Raw genomic sequence first — 21,338 nt, forward strand, 5'->3', positions numbered from 1 at the left:
ACAACAATATATAAGTTCCTGTTTATTATACATACCATTATCCATTCATCTTTAGTTGAAACCAATCCAATACCAATCTCGTGTCTCCTTGATTAAGACGGTGCTTGGGCAACTGTCATCTCCTTCTCTAAAACAGCTCTCCCTGCTTCTATTTGAAGCATCTTCAACACTGAATTTATCTTAAACGGCACAGAATTCATCTTAACAGTACCGAACTACACTTCCAAATAGTATGGCTTCACTGACATCAGTTTAAAGGTGTTGGTTCTCTTGGTTGTGTAGTGATGACTCTTGCTGGCATGATGCAGATTGGCTTGTAGAGTCATTCAGTTTAAGGGTCCACACAACAACAATATTGAAATTCATATTTGATTCGTGCTTGCATAATCCAAAAATTTCAGATTCAAATTCAAATTTCAAATTGTGTATATTGAAAAAACTCACCTTGTCTTTAACTGAATGCATCAGTGTGCTCTCCTCAGGAAGAAATATTGGCATGTTGCAGGAAGTCTTCCACAGCTTTCGTATTCCAATGGTATAAATAAACATGAACGAAACTGAGATCGATGTCTACTTGAAACCTTATGAAGAAATCCGAATGCATCACTGCAGTGACTGCATATTGCTTCTGTGACTGGCTGAGATTTTCTAAGGCGAGATGTGTTTGTGGAGAGGAACCTGTTTGTCCGAAACTTATGTCAAAGCGTAGTTGTCTGAAGGTAATGAGTATTCATTGACAGAAGCTTGGTATAGTCTTGAGTTTATGAGAAAAGTGTATCTCTCTGAATGTTATGACCTGTATCATTGAGCTTGGTCTTCTGGGACTATGGTTAAAAGAAGTTTATCTATAAATGCAAGTAATGAGTTAGTAATCAATAACAGTGCTATTGAAGGAGTCAGATTTCGCAGGTCATTTGAATGTTGCTTGGTGCTTGAATGAAAGATACTGGGTTACATGTACTTTGTCATGTTAAAAGGTAGAGACAGCCTCCACCTTCACACCAGGTTAGCCGAAATTTTGATAAAAACTAAATTCCTCGACCAAACCTCTTGCTTACCTTTGAACAAGTACCAGGGTTGAGCTCCTTTTTACCAAGCTGCAGGTCTGATTCAACCCAAGGGATTATTTCAGTTAAGGTCCGTTAAGAAATCAAATTAAGGAAAGTAACCTTGGAGTACTGAAGCTTCCTCGGGGAAATTTCTCTTGTAGCATAACTGGATTTTGTTGACTTGAAGATGGCTGATGGTCCTCTTGGGGGAAGTTATTCCATTTCTTAATGTGGTTTGTAGGATGAAGTGGATCATGTGAGAATCGAGGAATTATCAAGGTGGGTGTCTGACTGACGATCAAGGCATACTGGTGGGCCATGTCAATGTATTGAAATTAAAAAAAATGTGTTTTTATTAATTGCTACAACTGAATGTAGAGTATAATCATTCTCGTTGTATCCCAATCCATCACTGGATGTGTTTCATATTCACTGTGAGGAATACAGCTATAAAGTGAGTAAGATGTTGAATGACTTCAGCTAGTACCGAATTACAAAAAGTAGGAAATTGTCTGGATGATGTAGCCAATGATTGCCATGTTGTATAATAATCATTGTTGGCACAAGGTTCACGATCATTTCCACATAGCAAATATGACCTTATATTGCATTGCATCTTCTTTTGTGACATTTCCATCATGTATGAATACACTTTGTTTCTGGGTAGATAAATGACATAATGAGGGGTAATAAACTAAATTGTTGCTATGATTATGTAGGATAGACCCCTATATCGGATGAACTGTCACTGCGGCACTCAGTGGCACCTTGGTTGTGCTTTATCTACTGTTGTTGACCATTGTTTCTGTGATTCTGTTTTCCTTAAACAAAGGAAGATCGTTGTACTATTCGTTCTGTCTCATTGAAGTGTCAGTCATCATAGGTACAGGATCATCCCCATTACCGTTTCCCCAGGCCTTCACTGTCGAGCATTAATACTGTAGTGTATATTTCACCTGTGCCAGATGCTCTGTAATTCCTATACATTATTCAAGTTGTGTACCATGCCTTTTAGATGTAATTTAGAAGATGTGTGCTAATGAGATGCATAACAGTTTGCTCATCAACAATTCTAAAACACTTTTGTAGCAATGTAGTAGATTTCAATGCGTGATGCATTACACCTTGCTCTGGCCTAGTGGGTGTTTTACCACCATCATAGAAGCTGCCTCACCATTTCGATAGCAAGCATTACCCAACCAACATGTCGAAGCTAACACGAAAAAACGTGATTGTTCCGATCCTTTATCACGCTTTATCCTGATTGCTTATATCACATAAAAACATGATTGTGTTAATTCACAGAAAAACGTGATTGCCGAATCACATAAAAGCAGGATTAATAGTACAACACAGTTTACCTTAAATGAACCAAATCATGGCAAACAGCACATCTCTTAAAAGAGCTATTAATCTAAAGAGGTGAAATGCCTCCTTGCGAATCTCTTAATCTTCACCCAACCTCAGTCAATATTTGGCCTTATCCCACACCATATTTACCATCTCTTTTCATCAACACATCTACTGCCGTAGTTATTTCACCGTTTGCCAACTCCACCAACTGCATAGAATGTCGAATGATGGTGTATTGAGGCACTGTTGAGCAAATATCGTGAGATGGCATTTATCAAAGACGTGCAGGGAAAATAAGCATTGATTAGGAGGTTAACTCATTCAGTCTAACATCACCATCCCAGTGGCAATGGTTGAGTATGAAGTCTTCTCTGAAGACCATGACCAATCTTACCATGAAATCCAAGTTTTCATAGCCCTGCCGGCCCTGAGTTCTATACACACAGCATTACACCTTTGAATCTGAGAGGTTGATGACACCATGATTTGAATACAGCCTGCATAAAGCCAGATGGCTTGCGGTACAACTCCATGTTTATGATACTTTTAGTACGCAATGTATTTATTGAGAGCGTTTTTCTTCCCCTGTAATTAATACAGCAGAACAATAACATCCAGCAGAGTTGGAATCAACAACTTGTCAGCAGATGCCGATAATGAAACGCAAACGATTAATGCACATCCTTAGAGCATCTTCTCAATATATGTACATCAATGAATTCTATTTTCAAGACCAGAAAGTTCAGTGCAAGACAAGACCAAAGGACAAGTTTGTTTTAAACATCATCATTAAAACTATAATCATGGGTTTCACGTCTGAATATGTTGGAGAAACTGGGAGATGCTCACAAAATATGATGTAATGTAATGAACGCGGCCAAATTCCTCCCTTGGTCATGTATTGGAATGAATGGTCATGCGTCACGTTTGGTCATAGTAAGGCATGTCGTGTATATGGCGGTCTGTTGTATAGTTTTTCACTACATAAGGCAAAGTCTCATGCCTACACCAATGATGAAAAACTCTTTGTTTTGACTGCTTCTGATTAGCTTCAATGATAAGAGGTTCCACTGTGTACCGAGCTTCCACTGTATACCGTGATCGGATTCTTCATGGCACGGATCTCCACAAACCAGTGCATTTGACTTGATTACAGCAAACAAACTTTAAATGCAATAAATCCGATCACTGCTCCATGACAAAACAATCTTAAGGAGATATAACACGCAATTGCGCCATTATGCTGATATTCTGAGTGGCTCGGCTGATTGGCTGTCTTGGCAGACATTGGGCGGTTGAAATCTATCGTCTGTTCACCTCGTAATTACCCTTTGATTGCATGATGCTTTGCATTTCTTGACATGGTTGGATGTTGGTCCTTTGCTATCATGACTGTTGCGTATTTGTGGGTGTGGCAGGGTACCTGCGATGACAACTCATTAAAAAGGGCCCTGCTCTGAGTCTCTGTAAGCGATCCCTACACCAAATCCCTCGGCTGTCCACTCCTTAATATAAGTGTCTACCCCTTGATAGCTGGAATGTTTCCGCCCAACCCGGCATCACAAAAGACAATTCCTCTCCTCCTAATGACTGTCTTGACTCTTTTCAATGTCGTTTTAAGGAGGCTGTATGCTTTGACCAATCGGTGGACAATCTAAGCATTCGACGGACGAAGGACTCGATATTCTGTTTATGCCCTTAAATTCCACTTTGCTTCAGACTGATTTTGGTCGGAACTCTACCGCGTTCATACCCTGCTTGCTTACATACACACTGGGAAGAACTAATAAAGCGAATGTTAGCTGATCAGTTCTGAAACTATAATGATGAGCTTTGGTAGGTTGTGTTTAAAAGAAGAAATAGAGTGCGTGGGTACCGCTGATGGATTGTGATGGATTTTTCCAACCATCCATTACGCAGCTTTTTCCGAGGGAAATTCATCATCGTCACCGAGGTTCTCAGTTGATTGCATGTCGAAGAGCGAAAAGTAGACTAGGATTGTGTCAAAGTGCTTCTGTGGTGCTTTCACCCCTAGAAGGTTTTGAAGAATGTGGACACCTTGCTGTACATTTATCATCTGAGCAATAAGCGTATGAACCAAACCATGATCCCCCAAATATACTGTATCAGGACATTCCCTAATAATTAATGACTACACATAGATTATATACTGGGATCGATAGCCCTCTATGTGTTTGGCTTGTTCTTGGAATAGAGAACCATTTAGATGGTGAATTGCTTGTTACAATGTGCTTTAAAATCACACATGAGGTACACATCAGAAGATAGGCTGAAACTTATTTCATTGAACAGTCTTAAGGGAGAGATTGAAAAGGGTCGTACAAGAGGAATAATCAATGATTCAAGGGGTACTTTAAATGGGATGTAGTCTTTCTAGAGCACGGACATTTGATTGAAACCAATTGAACATGACATGTAGCAGTACAGTGCACCAATACATTTCAGCTTAAATGCATGCTTCAGCATGTGTTTATGACACCCACAACATAACTTGTAATACTTGATGTATTGATGAGTAGTATTGATGTGGTGCTCATTATAACACTCATGTTGGAATCCGGATATGGGCCTCAAGGGAATTTGGGAAACCCCGAGTGATGGCTTTCATCCAGTGCGCTGTTGATCTACGCGAATGCACAGGAGTTGAAATGTAGCATGGATTAACTCTTTCCCCCGTTTATACGCTGATATTGGTGCATCATGTTGTCTGTGTTGTTTAGCCTTCATTGAACATGATGCCTTCACTTACCAGTTAGATATATCTCCAGGGCATTTCTGCGCCAAGCTTAATTCAAGCTTTGAATATTCGATGAGCAGCTCAAACACCTCAAATCTCGACTCTAGAAGATATAACACAGCTTGTTTAGAAGTGGTAATCATCATCATTTATTCATGGAAATTGTCTAGCTATGGCATGTTATTTTGATCATGCGATGGTGAGGGCTGAACCACAAATGGCACAACGAGGGTTGCAGCGCAAATAGCCCAGCACGATATGTTGGAAAATGACCCATCAATTATTACGTAGCGTTACATTTGTAATGGGCATCTGTTGTTTATTGTAATTAATTCCCACGGACGAGGTGATAAATTAGAAATTACGCTGGAATGTATGGTAGCTGATGGAGATCTGTCTGAGGGTGAGATTGGAGACAAGTCGCTCACACGTACTGTCCACCACTATATCCTCGAGCAAGAAGTTGGTAGGCTGTTGGAAACCCTGTACGCAACCATGGCTATGCTTTCTGAACCAAACAGGCATATGTGTCCACTGATTTGACAATACATGGTCAGAAGTCCCAGATCTCGCTTGCAAAATCTGGCGAATGAGGAAAGCGCAGCATTTTTGGTATCCTTAATGGCAAAGTGAGATGAATACTAGCCCCAGTTTAGTGGATCCTCTGTGACTGTGGTTCATTGCCAATGAATACCCTGGATGTCGGGAGTTCGTTCCTCTGACTCTCTCAAATACCTCTACGAGCAATACTGTCTAGACCGGCCTCCAAAAAAACTAACTTAAAATTCTGTGCAAATGAAACTGAAAAACTGATCTATTAATTGGCTGTGTACAATGTGTTGATAGGGAAGTTACCATGTATAGATTGTACCTGATAGGGTCATGTTATTGTCACGACATCTGTCACTAGATACATATTCAACAATTTTAATTGTTCTGTGTAACTGTATTGTTGTGAAACAATCTGTATCTGTTTCTCTTAACACTATATGTGATTGGTAGGCCTGCTATCAGGAAATAGGGCTGTTGCCTATGTTTTACTTGACAAACTCCGTTTATCACGTCTATCTAAAGCTATTTGCTAGTCTCTCCTATTCCTCCAACCGTCAGTCAATTGTGGACATATCATTGGATACATAGAGATTCTTGGATCACGGTGGGGTATCTTCCATAGAAACCGCAAGCAAATGCCAAGAAACCACCATATGACCTCCATAACCGCATATTCCCTACAGGTACAGGAGTTCGTACAGTGATTCAAAGCATCATACAGAAGGAACAAGCAAATAAATATGTGGTATTGACTGTGGTGATCAAGTTTCTCGAACAAGAGGGATAGGATACTGCCTGGCTTGGCGAAAACCAAATGCTACAAGCCAGGTGAACAGTCACTATTGAAACAAAGCAACAGGTGGTGTCTGTGCCAAGTTTTCTACTTTCTTCTTCTTTGGTTGGTTTTTGGCGGTATATGGTAGAAAGAAACATCACTAACGTCATAGGTTCGTTGTAGAACCAGTACTGATTCACCGTTCGTAAGCAAGATACTTCAACCCTGCAGTTGCTTGTCTCAAAGCCTGGAGTAAGGCTGGGTACAGGTGGGAAACTGTATGAGCACCTTCTTAAGTTCCCCTAACAGTAACGCGTTGTGGGAATTAGTGTTTCGATATGTGTTTTGCATGGTACAAAAACATTCATACTGGATTGCAAGTAAGACAATAATCATCGCGTAATCCTATACACAACATTTGCTAACCATAAGTTTGACTTCATGTCGAGGAAACCCTAAGGTAAACCATGGAAGTGATTAGTATTCTGTCTATCATTTCTATGTTACTGTTCCCCTTAATAATGTTGCTTCCATTTCAAATGTGCAATGGATATCAAGTGACAGTGACGTGCATTTATATTTACCCACACATTGTGTTGCTGTGCTACAGGATATTTACTGTCAAACTTTTTTCATGAAAACTTCTGTGATCCATCATCGTAAATGCTGGAGAAGCATTATGATAGAAACAAGGGAATACATATGGATAGTGAATTAATTTTCGGAGATATAATGTTTTGAACTTTTATAAACTTAACTACAGGCACCTACTTTTCATATTTGAACATCATCTGAACATCATCTGCGATCATGATTTTTGCCATCATCATTTATGTGCCTTTTTAATATTATTATACCAAAAGGTAGCTATTCTCTGACCAGTCGATTTCAAACATCTGTGAAGTATTGAGCCATATTTTGATATTGTGTGTTTGTCCAAATGTAGACCTACATACATGTATATTGATGTTTGATGATGCGAGTCTCGGGGAAACTATAGCCAATCCATACTCCAACACATAGCAGGTGATATCGGTTGCGTTGCAGCCTATATCTTTTTTGGTTTCCACGAAATCATTAGTTGCTGTGAATGAAGACGAAGAACAGGCGGTTACCGGTTTATAATTCTGTTTTTCTGCTATAGGTAACTGCTGTCCAGTAACTCTTTCATCTCCCTATATCGCTTGCAGTTCTGCGTCACTGAGTGTGGCTTTTACTGATCATATGGTTCGGCTCATGTGCTTCAGTGTTTTAATATGATTACCACCTCCTTGTAGCCGCTAGTTCCTATCTCCTATAATGTATTCATTACATTAATGGATGCGGAGGGAAATCAAATTAGGATGAGGCTGCTTCGAATAAAAGGCTGGGCTCTAAAGTTGCCGAACTGCATTTTAAAACCCTGAGATAAGATGCGACTATGATCCATTGCAGTGATAAGATCATATGTAGCTTACAACTTCTGTTGGTGTACTGTTTACAAAAAAAAAAGTTTTGCGACGCTTGATGCTGAGAAAAATGATGTTACCACAGCATGTTCTTCTTAATTATGCCCTCTTAACCTGAAATGATCCAGTACATCATTCATGTTGAATCTGTCGAATATTCCATAACATCTCAACAGTTAAAATTGAAAATTAATGTAGCGAATGTCCATGAGTGTGGAGCATTGTCACATGCTATGGCTGCAAGCATCTCCATGGAGCGGCCGCTTATCTTCGCTGTGCAGAGCTCTGCAAGGAGTGCGGATGACAGAGATGCTATGATTTGTTTTCTTGAGGAGGACCCAAGAGGCATCTGGGTTTTGCAGCTAGCCATCGGAAAGCCTGCGTCTGATGTTGTTTATTCCTTTATCTGTCGGTCCAGGTCCTATATGAGGCATCGCAAAGTAATGTGTGGATGTTTTGGAATTGAAATTTAGACCTTGCTGCTGCGATCCTTCGCTGTCTAATCAAGACTGCTCAAAGCAGCAACCGAAGGCAAACCAAAGTCTTGGGCATTACACCCTTTTTCTTGTTCATCAAACACCGTTCATTGGTAACTGCCGGGTTTACACACCCAGTATCTTCTAGATCATTGTTGTGGCAAACAGGTGTTGGCGATGAATTACCTGCACTGAAGAAGTGTTCTCTTCAATGTAATAGTTACCATTCTTACATGTTGTTGTTGGCTACATTCAGAATCAAAACCAAATCAAACTGCTTAGCACAGTCATCATGTGCTGTGCGAGCTTGATAGGCAGTGCCTCACATTGATTGAGTTCTGCTCTTGGCAGTTGAAAGTCAGTCTCTTCACCTCTATTTACTTGAGGTGTCTTGTACGTTGGCCAAAGTGTCAGTCACCTTGTGATAATCTCAACACAGCCTGAAGATGTCATCTACCTTGCCAACTCATCTATCTTGCCAACTCATCTACCTTGCCAACTCTACTTTGTCAACTCATCTACCTTGTCAACTCATCTACCTTGTCAACTCATCTACCTTGCCAACTCATCTACCTTGTCAACTCATCTACATTGTCAACTCATCTACCTTGTCAACTCATCTACCTTGCCAACTCATCTACCTTGCCAACTCATCTACCTTGCCAACTCATCTACCTTGCCAACTCATCTACCTTGCCAACTCATCTACCTTGTCAACTCATCTACCTTGTCAACTCATCTACCTTGCCAACTAATCTACCTTGCCAACTCATCTACCTTGTCAACTCATCTACCTTGCCAACTCATCTACCTTGCCAACTCATCTACCTTGCCAACTCATCTACCTTGTCAATTCATCTACCTTGCCAACTCATCTACCTTGCCAACTCATCTACCTTGTCAACTCATCTACCTTGCCAACTCATCTACCTTGTCAACTCATCTACCTTGCCAACTCATCTACCTTGCCAACTCATCTACCTTGTCAACTCATCTACCTTGTCAACTCATCTACCTTGTCAACTCATCTACCTTGTCAACTCATCTACCTTGTCAACTCATCTACCTTGCCAACTCATCTACCTTGTCAACTCATCTACCTTGTCAACTCATCTACCTTGCCAGCGGTAATGAATATATGAATATAAGTACATAGTGTAATGAATATATGATGTCATAAACATAACAATACATATAAATCAAACCAAAAACATTCTTCACTTTGCTGGTTGCCAAGGTTTGATGATCCCCATCTATCTTGTGAATACCCTGCCATGTTAGTATTAATCTTACAGCTATTATAGGAAGGAATGAGGAACAAGGGATGCATCAATCTGCTTTATTTGTTTCTGTGAATGATTCATGATGATGCCGATATTGGGTGTTTATTTAGTGTTTCTTTGGGCCCAAAATGTATGTTCTACATTGGTTGACCTGATATCATGGAAGAAAAGAAGGCGATAATGGCTATCTTGGGTAGGGTTCAAATTGCTCCATAGTAATCTAAAGAAAAATAAGAAAGATATTATGTATTCTACCAAGGTCAGTGGCATATTGGACCAGAGGGCTTTTATGGCCAGCATTGGCCAAGCACTTTTGTTGATAACCCTTATCGTTCCCCTAGAAGTTGGAATCTTTATGCGCTGTTGACTGGTTCATTCCAAAGAGGAAATTGCGTACTGAGTTGGCCTTGCATATGTGTCCTTGCGATGGTTATGCTGGTCGAGGTATTACCACCAGTCTAGGCTGTTGGTAGATTCTCAATGCGGGCAGTGTTGCCTATCATTGACTTTTGACTCTCTTCCTTGGAAATTGGATATTTCCCAAAGTTTTCTTATTCATTTCCTCTGTGATTACCATTGGTGTGTTCTGTGAACTGCATTACATTATGATTGAAACATTAACATGATGGTACCATCATAACAATTTTGTGCAATTATGTCCAAGGGTTGATGGGAACTAGTCACAACAGGTCCGAGCTGATTGCATGACATGGGACCTACCCAGCTGGCTTGCTGGATGGAGTCTCTTCACAAGAAGTAGACTGGTCTCGATCAACCTCTTTCTTTGTGGTGTCTTATGACAAAGATGTTTGCTTAAGAAGTTTTCTTTGACCTTGGAGTAATATATTTACAGGATGGTTTAATTCAAATTGGAATTAGGTTAGGAGTCCAGTGGATTCGGATCAACTTTGTGGTAATGTCTGATCTTCGAAGCAACACAGTCTAGGATTTTCGTCGTTAGCCCACCTGCCCTTTTTTGTTTCTTTAGACCTATTCTAGATGTAGGATGAAGCTGTTTGAATTCTGTTGCGGTTGCCAGCAGTATTGGCTTTGAACTGGTCAAACACCTTCTTTTATTGCTAGTAGATGAGCAATTTTCAACCATTTCAGGTCTTTGATGTCCTTTCTTAGATTCCTGAAGCCTGTTATAAAACCATGATGCACGTTTATGTAGGCCTACGATCTATCACTCTGTAACACGAAAGCAAGTTAAACTTCAAACGGAGGTCTCAATAGGGTCGACGTGGTCAACCCAGAAGCTTTGTTTTTGTTCGAGTTTCTTTATTTATGTTCACTTTCAGAATCAAAGAGGGTGACAGTTTTCACAGGATACTCATATGTTCCCTTTGCCTCACTTCAGATCTAGCACCTTGAGTTTCCAACATCTCATCACTTATGTGTTCGAAGTCTTGGTGCGAAGAGCGAAGAAGCTAGATGAACCTTGCCAGTGATAGATACTCATCAAGTAGGCCCCTACACTGGAACAAATGGTAAGCATCCACCTGTCGTTCCAGGAATTGAATATGTTCAACTCTAAGATCAATCCTGACACTGAAAGTAGCTCGTCCAGTACTTTCAAAAAGTGGTCAAGTCAACAGGTTCTGACATTTGCTGACTTTTTGAAGCAAATACTGTTGTCTAAAAACTACCAAGTTGCAACTCCAAATGAGAAATTACCATAAAGTATCAGCAGTTACTCTCCGTTTGCCTTTTCCCCACTGAACATGCTTTCTGAACATGGTAAGAGCAACAATATCAGTTGTAACATTGTGTCTACATGTGGATAACAAGACCATGTACCTTTGTTGTGCCACCACTTCACAAATTAACTTGGCTTCAAGTTGCAAGTTGGAATGTTAGGAAAGGCACAAGTCTGATATGATCGAAGTAACAGGAATGCAAGTTGTTAGAAACTTGAAGTTATACATATGTTACCTACCTTAACCTTGTACCTTTGACTGTTGCTGTTATAAACTTGTTTTCTTCTTAACACTGTTCCGAAGATCAGAGAAATGGCAGCAATTCATCTTGGGCGGGGGGGAGGGGGGGGAGGGGGCTTTGTTGAAGCACCGAACTGTATTGCTAACTGTATTGTGAAGCATGTGGAATTGGCCTTGATATTAGTTAGTGTTTCTTTCAGCAAGTGCATGAGACAGTCGTCTTAACGACCCTGATCTCCCTGAGCTGAATCATGACTGTTGCTTTCCCCTTTGTGCTAGACACGAAGCTTTGAGTAGGACACAGATGGATATTGTGTATCTGTGGATTAATGTGTGCTGCTAGTTATTCCCTTGATAAAACATGAATGACCATATTGCGATGTTCAAATCATCATCTCGCCAATTACTTATCGTTATATGACTGTTTATATGTAATCACTCTATGGTGTATGGGTCCATGTTGGACAACTTTTGTGGTAGTTATGGCGACGTCAAGCACGTCTGAGTGGAACCCCGGTAACACGACCACTCATGGGACCGAGTTGAGAGTGAAGTTGAAAATCCGGGGACGTATAGGGTTGAAAAGTTTGCTACATTAATGTGGCCCTTTTATATAGTAAGCGATATGTTTACCAGTCGCCTTGATGCCTTTACATACAGACACAGCAAGTATTTGTAATAAAGCATATCTGACTCATCGTAAAGCATGCAGACAGTGATTCAGAGGAAATGATTTGCTGAGAAAAAAGCACATCTAAACAGTGCTAAGATAATAGAATTATGTGTCTAGGTTAAGTTGTGTTTGTATACTTTCTCTCTATTGTTGTCCATGTACTTCTACACATCCTGGATCAATGTACACAAACTGCACTTTTGAGTTAATGTTGACATAATCATAGCAGTTATGAGTTAAACGGTCTATTCTCTGTTAAAGAATCCTCTGGCAAATACATGATTTTGACCATTCGAAAGGCTGCTGCAAACAGTTGAGTTATTCAAGAATGAAGATGTGGATGGATATCTCTAATAAACATGGTTCATCAGTTTATTATGCATGTTGCTGGCGAAAGACTATTCCTCCATCCTTTCTTAACACCTGGGTGGTCCTCAGCAATATTGAGCCCTGATAGGGTTAATTGATAGAAGCCAAAAGAGCACATTGCTGACAAAGTTCGTGTTGCTGAATATACTCTGTAGAAATATCTAAAATGTTACCTTAACGATACATTAACTTCTCTTCTGTGCCATTCTTAAGATGAACCGATAACCTGAGAAAAAAACTTAATCCTAAGATTGCATTGTTCGAATACCTTTCTGAATTAGGTGAGAATTTTGGCTCCGGTTACGAAATTTGATGGTAACAAAACAATGCTGACATTCATTTAAAGTACTTCCGCATACATTGGAAAGATGCACCATTTTCATACCTTCTATATCATGAAATATATAGTTGGACAATCTGTAACCTAACTAACTTTGAATGATAAGAACGTAATTATAGATCACCCGTGTTCCATCCCGTCGTCTTCTTTTGATTATCCGACAACCATACCTGGACTCTAGCTAAAGTACAAGATCTGAATCCGTCCATCTCATAATATTACCCTTCCCGGGTGATTTGCGGTTATTATTGTCTGCTGACCTGTCTAATTGGTTCAAACGATACCAATAATGACAAACATTAGGGCATGATCCCGCGGCGCTTGACTGATTGATTATATCGATCACGGATCATGGCAACGGTTTTTATCTGCTTGCAGCAATAAGCCAACAATGAATCGAAGAAGCAAATTCTGTGCACTTGCTGGGAATATCTACTCTTTCTCTATTTGGTCTTGTAGTACATTAGGTTGATATATGAGGGACCAGTGACATAGAAGTTGGGGCATCGCCATACTTCCAACGGGTATGTAGCGTCCAGGAGAAGTCTTTGGAAATTAGTTAAATCACTCTTTGAATACCAGTAATACATTAACTGTAGCCACAGTAACCATTTTAACCTGTAGTTACATTTGAATGTTCAATTGATATTGATCCAAACTGATGAATGCGCCAGAAGTTGCTTACTATTCGTGCTTAATGACTGACTTCTGGATGAAATATGGCTTTACTGATAATTGAAAACAGGTTTAATAAATTGATTTTTCAATTGATTGTATACTCCTTTCTACTATTCTGAAAAGAGAAATTTCAATTTCAATTTTATTTGCAACGCCTAGGTTTCCAATACAAGACTAGAGCTTCCATCGGATCCGCATAAGCCAATACAGAAAAACGGATTGCAACACTACGCAGATGCCTTTTATTAAAGTTTGTGGGTCCAAAACACAAATCTTCAACTGTTACATTGTCTATCCATCTTCACCAACGCCATTGATCTAGACTGTCTCGGGGAACTCCCTAATCAATTCTTTTAATCTTTCAAATGTCTGTAATCTATGAATTTGTCTAATCTGAAGAATTGTCACTCAAAATGGGACGCCAGTGCTCCAACTAGGGACCAGTGTATCCTCTGATTTGATCAATATAGCCCTATAATTTCAATCAAAATTGACAACCGATGACATCTTCGATGAAAGATGTGTATTTGCGGAGAAACCCAAACTTCAGTCAATCATGATATCAAGATAAGGCTGACTGTGATGGTAATAACGCTATTTTTGTTGGCGAACATGAACCAGAATCGTCTTCAAGAGATGATTTCTTTTTGGGTGGATCCATATTGGGAAAAACAGCAAAGCTGTCAAGAGGTCCCTGGTTCGAACCTCACAGTCGGCGTGAGACTCAGGTCTCTTTCCTCCTCGTCATACAAGATTACCGCAGCAACTTGTTAGGTTTCTAATCAGGTTTTTGGGTAATAGAATGAATAACATGTTATAAGTATAAAAGAGTAGCATTAATGATGATTGGTGCCTGTGAAATAATGAGAATCACATGACTCCTGCCGCGAAAGTAGCGTGTTTAGATATCCATAGCAAAATGTCTGAGTGGAGTGGCTCGATGCCTCCCATGGCTGGGGAATCAATCCAGAGTTTGCTTAACAGTCAAGACCTCATGCAGCTTTCATTCAGATCATCTCAGTGTCATATTTGCCCGAAATGATCTAAAGATCGAATTGGCCAGACACATCCTCGAAAAACTCTCCAGGAACCTTCCTTTAAGCCTGTACGTAGAGAGAGAGGCTGTATCTCGGCCACCAAGACTTCGACATTGCTTCACCTCCTTCTTTATACTGGTGAAATGGTAGCACAAAACCAATAGATTCAGGAAGGTATAGAGGGCTCTTTTCAAAGAGAGCATAGGTGCAACCTTGGTAAACACAACAGCAAAGAAAACTGGTACCAGTGTGCATCTATTGTGAGTGATATGGACATGACAACTTGTCTAATCATCAGCAGAACTTGTAGCTGTCACTTAATGCACTTATATTGTATATACCTTTGGATATCGAGGCATCACAACCCACTATAAGGCCGAAAGGTAATTGAGATTTGAGAGAAGGAGGAAGGGAGAGCGGTAAGTATCGTGAGGCATGCAAGGTGATGCCAACCCTTACCCTAACCTTCAAAAAAAGTTCTAAGTCCAAAAAACATTTTCGCTGGTTTTTTTGTTTTCTGTTCAAAATGAACCAAAATCATCAGTCCCAAAAGAGATCAGCAATTTACCACTTGGTCATTGACCTTCTGATGATGTTTTTGCCGTTAGTTTAGCCAAAAATGTCCTTATAACATATTTTGATATAAAAATAGCAGTTGTGTAGGAGTGAGGATAAGCCAGGATTATTTATGATACCAGCCTTAACTGCTTCTAAAACAATGCCAATTGGGATTCACATTATTGGTTGAACCTTTCAAACTACAGTGGAACCCCGATAACACGACCACTCATGGGACCGTGGTTGAATGATTGCGATGATTAGGTTTTCCTGCCAAATTTCAAAATTCTGAAAAAATTTCAAAGCCAAAAGTTTTTGGGGGCTGACGATGTTTCTTCATTCTGAGGAGAAAAAAAAATAGTGAAAAAAAATATTTTGACATAAAAGTTTTTTCATCTTTCAGAGTTCAAAATTCGGAAAAATTTTCAAAGTTAAAATTTTTTTGGGACTGATGATGTTTCTTGAATTTGAGCAGAAAAAAAAAGTAAGTGAAAAATATTTTGACTTAGAAAATGTTTTTCATCTGCAGCATGACAAATATGCCACAATCAATTTCTTAACGGAAATCATGGCAACATTCGTCTTTTCACGGCAATTAGGCCCTTTGGTCGGGTTAGAGGGGTGAATTTGGTCATTGGGACCGCCAAATCCAGTGGTCGTGGTCTGGGTACCGCGGTGGTTCTAAACTAGACATTAGCCTCGGCTTTGACCAAATTTCAAGATACCCCAAGTTGTTTTTTCCTGACCACCATCCATACTACACCCCTTGAATGATGAATCCAACACCAGAATGTGTCGAGTTTCGACTAAACAGTTTCCAAGTCATGAATATTTTATTCTGGTTAACTATTGAGCTGATTCAGTCCTGAATAATTCAGTTGAAGCAAGTAGAAAGATGACACGATGACAAGAACTTGAGATGTTGTTTAAATCTTTGATAGCTTGGCATGGCAACGGTTAACCATTCAAGGCCAGGTTTCAACCTGTAGATTTGCGAGGTTGTTCAGCCCCCATACCTGTTTGATTTGAGTTTATCATTGGAATCACTTCACAGCAGTGCTCCTATTCCATGCTTAAAATCCTCAAAACCAATTTACTTAAATTTTTAATAAACTACCCCTGAACATGATCATCATCATCAGATACACATGTGTCTTGCTCAGTTGTGCCCTCCAAAAGTTTTCTGATTAAAGTAAAATAATTACTAAAAAATGCAGACTATTGAAAAATGCACAACGAAGGAAAATTTATTTACCCAGAGGTCAAGTTAATTTCTTTCTGGGCTGTACTTTTGATTAGATCTCTGTTCGTGTTTGATTGATTATGATAAGTTAATGATGTAATTTGTAAACCACATGGTTCCCAGTAAGAGTAATGACCTTTGCTTAAGCGGATGGTATAGGAGCGGGTGGTCTGTAAAGTTAAGGGTCACATGGGTATTGGAAAGAAGGTTTTGGTACCGTATGCTGTCACAAGGCATAAATACTAAACGACATAAAGTCCCTCACTTGCAATTCTTGTGGGAGACATCACCTTCATTACCAAGGCACAGTTGCAGCTTGTATTAAATTTATCAATTTAGTGAAAGCATTACATGTCAGTTTAAGATCTATATGCATTAAATAGGAGGTATTTTATCTCTTGAAGAAATCAACCCTTTATCATTCAGGTAAAAAGCAGCCATCATTTTTTCCATTTATCATTACAGTTGCAAACTTGGAGTGCTCATTGTGTTATACTGCTACTGTTTACATGTTTTGACATGCGTTGTTCATTTCAGGCTTTTCTCTTAACAGCAGATTTACGAGAGAGAAGAAACTACAATTATTAAGAAGCATGCGTTCAGACAGGTAAAGAGGTGCATCGTTTATTGTGTGAGGAGGCTGACGCAGGAGGAGGAATGCCAATGATATAATATTTCTTTTAATGGCCTTTTTCAGTCTCCTGTGTCTCAGAGGAAAAGCTTCGGGGATGCCCCTTCTGGACACATTACAAAGTGATGCATGTCAATTCCATTCGGACCCTACACTCTGTCACAAGCAGATCTTAATACATGTTAAACATTTATCACTCATTTTCAGGTAACAGTATGATAGCTAAGAAAATATCTCTGCTCAGATGGTAATAAGTTCCTCAATTTATGCATTGTCCTCTTCTATTATACAGATACTGAAACAAGAAGAGAAGGAAGGAAGCTGTTATTACAAACTACAAGCATATACAGCTATTTCCTGGTTCATCTCTCAAGGAATTCCTCAATGCTAGATGGAGGCGAATGCCTGCAGCTAACCTTTTTTCGAAGCTGAGGGTAGAAATCTGCAATCCAGTTTACCTATCGAGAATGTGCTAACTTTCTTATTGCTGCAGTGAGAACCAAATAAAAAGATTGGCGCACCGTACTCAATCATGGAGCTGCTCATGTATGTCATGCAAATTGGAAAAGGAGATGAAAATATGGGCCCGTCGTAATATCACTCGAGACGTGTGTGGAAGTGTTCACGCAGTAGCTATCGCTTTAGTGTATTGATGGAATGCGATGCTGTTTGGATTTCTGCTCTGATGTACATGGCTCGGTGCTAACCTAATGGATTCATTCACCAGTGAAGCGTCGACAAGTCTGTTAGCTATCTGTTGCATCGGAATCTATTGAAATAGCTAAATCGTTGCAGGGAATGAAGTAATGGGCCTCATCAATATTTTGCCTGGAATACAGTTGTGTATTTTTTGTCACAAATGAGGATGTATATTAGGAATTCTCGCCAGGTTATTGGATATTTTTCTGTGGTCTCTATGGCGTATTTTGCGGCATTACCTGTTTTTATAGTAAGCAAACCTAAGAATCCTTAGATCATGGTGAGCTTAGAACCCGGATGAGTTGTAGTTGGACAACTGGATTTTGTTATAGTAGTTGGGCAGTTTAAGAGATACAAGTTATTTCACTAGAAGTGTTTGGTCTATAAGGATACGGAGACTACAAGTCAAATTGGAATATTTATTTTTTCGATTTTTGGTGTTTCTCTGCGGATAGTCACCATGGCGATGGGAAGCGGGAAAGCGATCCGCAATATGGCACATGACCTATTGAATAAGCATGAGTGTGAAATCTTAAAGGCAGCCCTCAAGCATTTCCGAGCAACAAAGTCTGTGCCGTTTTTATGTACTTCCTTGATGCAGGTAATAAACACACCTCAGAAAATGGTGCTCTTGGAAGAAATCTCCAACATGCTCCCGGAAAGTCTACGGGGGGATTTCACAAATATTTGCTCCATGAATTTTAAGGATTATACAAAGGAAGATGGTGAGGACAAGAAAGTGATTGCGCAAGATGCCACGGGGCAGTACATGGTGGTTGAGTCAGATCACAGGAAGGATCTGATAAAACCTGGCGACAACCCTGACAATAACTTTGGTAAGTCCAATGTTACAGGAGTTGATCTCAGACTTCAGGCCCCGCCTAAACCTAAAAAGGGTTCAGAGAGCGGTAGCACTGACACCTTGCAGGACGAGAACCAGAATCAGAACCACAATGCTGAGAAAGATATTGACAAACAAAAGCAACGTTTGACTTTGCCACTGAAAGGAGAGGATGGTACACATACGCCAAGTTCCGTGGGGACCTGTAGAACGGAAGATTTGAACGATTATGTAGATAAACACTTAGGTGTGATTTACGAGCGTGAGTTTGAGACGAGTCCATTGCCGGGTGAGGTCACGTCCTCAACAGATATCGGTGAGATGTACGGGCTACAGAAGAAAGACTCGTCGCTTCCGAGGAAGAAGAAGGTTACTAGGAAAGAGGGCGAGGGGGCAGGAGAAAAGGGTGCTAAGGCTAAGGGTAGGAAGATGTCACGGCAGGATAGTGGTGATTCGTCGACAACTGGGGCAAGTAAACCACTATCTCGGCCACAGTCTCGTGGTTCGCAAAGTCATGTTAGTGCAGGAGGACATTCTACGAAGGCTTTGAAAAAGAAGGCCAGTAAGATGTCTTTGGATAGTCGAGAATCTTTAGACAGTCGAGACCAATACCTCATGGAAGTACAGTCCAAGAATGATGACAATGTTGTAGGTACGATAGAAATGAATTCTTTCTCTCCAATGCGAGTACGGAAGGTCATAGATCAGCTACCTCACGAGGCATCAGATAAGTCAATCCAAGTTCTTTTGGACCCGAGAGATGACCCCAGAAATCTCCGCTGCGAAAGCACACAGACGAGTCCGAGTATATCCAGGGAAAACAGCATGCACCAGTTGCCTGTAGGCAAAGGTCGAAGAAAGGCACGGTCGGCCCAAACCCACAAGGGTGAGAAGGGTGAACGGGCAGCATCCGCACCACCAGGCGAGAAACTGGAAAACGGTGCGAAAGTACCAAAAAAAGTAAAAGACAAAAGTAACCCTAATCATTCTAAATCAGGCTCACGTCCCCCTAGTTCTACGATGACCAGGTCATCTAGTTTGGCCCATTCGTTAGGTGGGCGTAATGTGGAGATTCGTAAAGTAAAACTTGCACGGCAGGAGACTTCGGACCTTGGATTTAGCATCCGTGGTGGACGTGACGTTCGGAGTGGAGTATATATTTCTGAAATAGATAGCAATAGCCAAGCTGAAAAACAGGTAAGTTCAAAATGAATATTTATTTAAATAGTTCGCTTCCTTTTCTATGCATACTACTGCTCAATCATATAAGGGATGTGGGACTCCAAAAACCTTGGAGAGGAAGCCCGATTGGACAGGTGAAACCTTCTAGCTAACTCGTGGTGGAGAGATTGTACTATTATAACATTCACTGACAGTCAAGGCGGTATGATGTTTCGTACCTTGCCTGAGATTTGCTGAAACTTGGCATGAAATACTCGATCCAGCTTGTGTCTGTCAGTGGTTCAAGAAACCTGCTGTCTCAATTGGGCATTCGCTTCCCTGTTTTATGCTGTCTCATTCTCAAACGTCTGATAATGGAATTCTTCCCCCTTGTCTGTTAGACGCTTTGTCATTCCTGATGCCGTTCGCCATACGTCCTGGGAACCATATACAGTGTCCCGGGAATCCAAACATTCCACCAGGCATCCCATCACACTCGAATGTGATTGCGAGCAAGAGAGAAGCAGCTCTCTCCTCCTTCACTAAAGTGCTTACTCAACACATTCAACACACTCGAATATGGGATATTCTCAACAGAATCGATATCTTAACTTCCGTGCTATAAATCCTGACCTTGTAGTCTGTGATGTTTACTTTTTGCAGGTTTAAATACCCGAAGTTTGAATTATTAATTCGCCTTGCGAGTTATGCAAATGTACTTGAATTATTATGAAGTCAGTTCAGTGAAGTTATTGATGAAAGTTCTGTTCAACACATTCTCTGCTAGTAGTTAAGATGTTTACTCTGCATATGTCCACAACGCTGGGATGTTGTGCTTGGATCGGATGGGAATGTTAAACATTGAATACAAGGATGGGTCTTTACTGGTGTGGGGTCACACTGCCATGATAATCTGTCTATCTAGAAAAAGGTTCTTCAAACCCTATTGGTTCCACACTGCTTAATGTGGTGGTTTGGCTAATCAAAAATAATGTCCTCGTTGATGATCTTTGCATAGGAGATGCATCTCCCGCTATCTATTAGCCTACAATGGTGAGATTAGTTGAATCATCATCATCAATACAGCTATGGATGCAGCGCGGAGTAGACTATGAGTGATAGATGTTCATACATTGACGTTATTGGGTTAAAAACCTGACGAGAGAGCGAGCTGTAATTCACTTTACTTGGGAGGGTTGCTTCCTCTTGTGATGTCAGTCGTCGCTGCTGTGTTCTTCATTTCAACACAGAAAACACATTCTTTGTGTTCTAATTTGTATTATATCTTCTTGTTCTCAATGGCAGATGAGGAAAGGAGGTTATTGGCTATTGTCTTCGTCTATCGTCTACCTCTCAGAAATAATTGTATGGTGTCTTCTTTGAGCAAGCGCTGATCTTGTGTTTCTACTCAACAGCTTCAAAGGGATTCAGCTAAAGCAATACATTAATGACAGTACCGATCTTTTTGATTTGA

At 40.3% G+C, this 21,338-nt stretch overlaps 1 protein-coding gene across 4 annotated transcripts in view; it reads left to right on the forward strand.

Annotated features, from left to right (window-relative positions):
- The window catches only part of LOC135490710 (trichohyalin-like), a 45,400-nt gene that overhangs the window by 1,156 nt on the left and 22,906 nt on the right, over positions 1–21,338 (forward strand). For 3 of the 4 annotated variants that reach the window (XM_064776094.1, XM_064776097.1, XM_064776096.1), the window contains exons 2-3: positions 11,055–11,184; positions 17,456–19,900. In XM_064776094.1, the coding sequence (XP_064632164.1) occupies positions 18,323–19,900 (1,578 nt within the window). In that variant the 5' untranslated portion in view covers positions 11,055–11,184; positions 17,456–18,322. Of the gene's footprint in view, positions 1–6,751; positions 6,948–11,054; positions 11,185–17,455; positions 19,901–21,338 lie in introns of those variants that run through there. The other variant, XM_064776095.1, reaches the window with a different exon arrangement.

This window comes from Lineus longissimus, chromosome 7, assembly GCF_910592395.1.
Source record: "Lineus longissimus chromosome 7, tnLinLong1.2, whole genome shotgun sequence".
NCBI lineage: Eukaryota > Metazoa > Nemertea > Pilidiophora > Heteronemertea > Lineidae > Lineus > Lineus longissimus.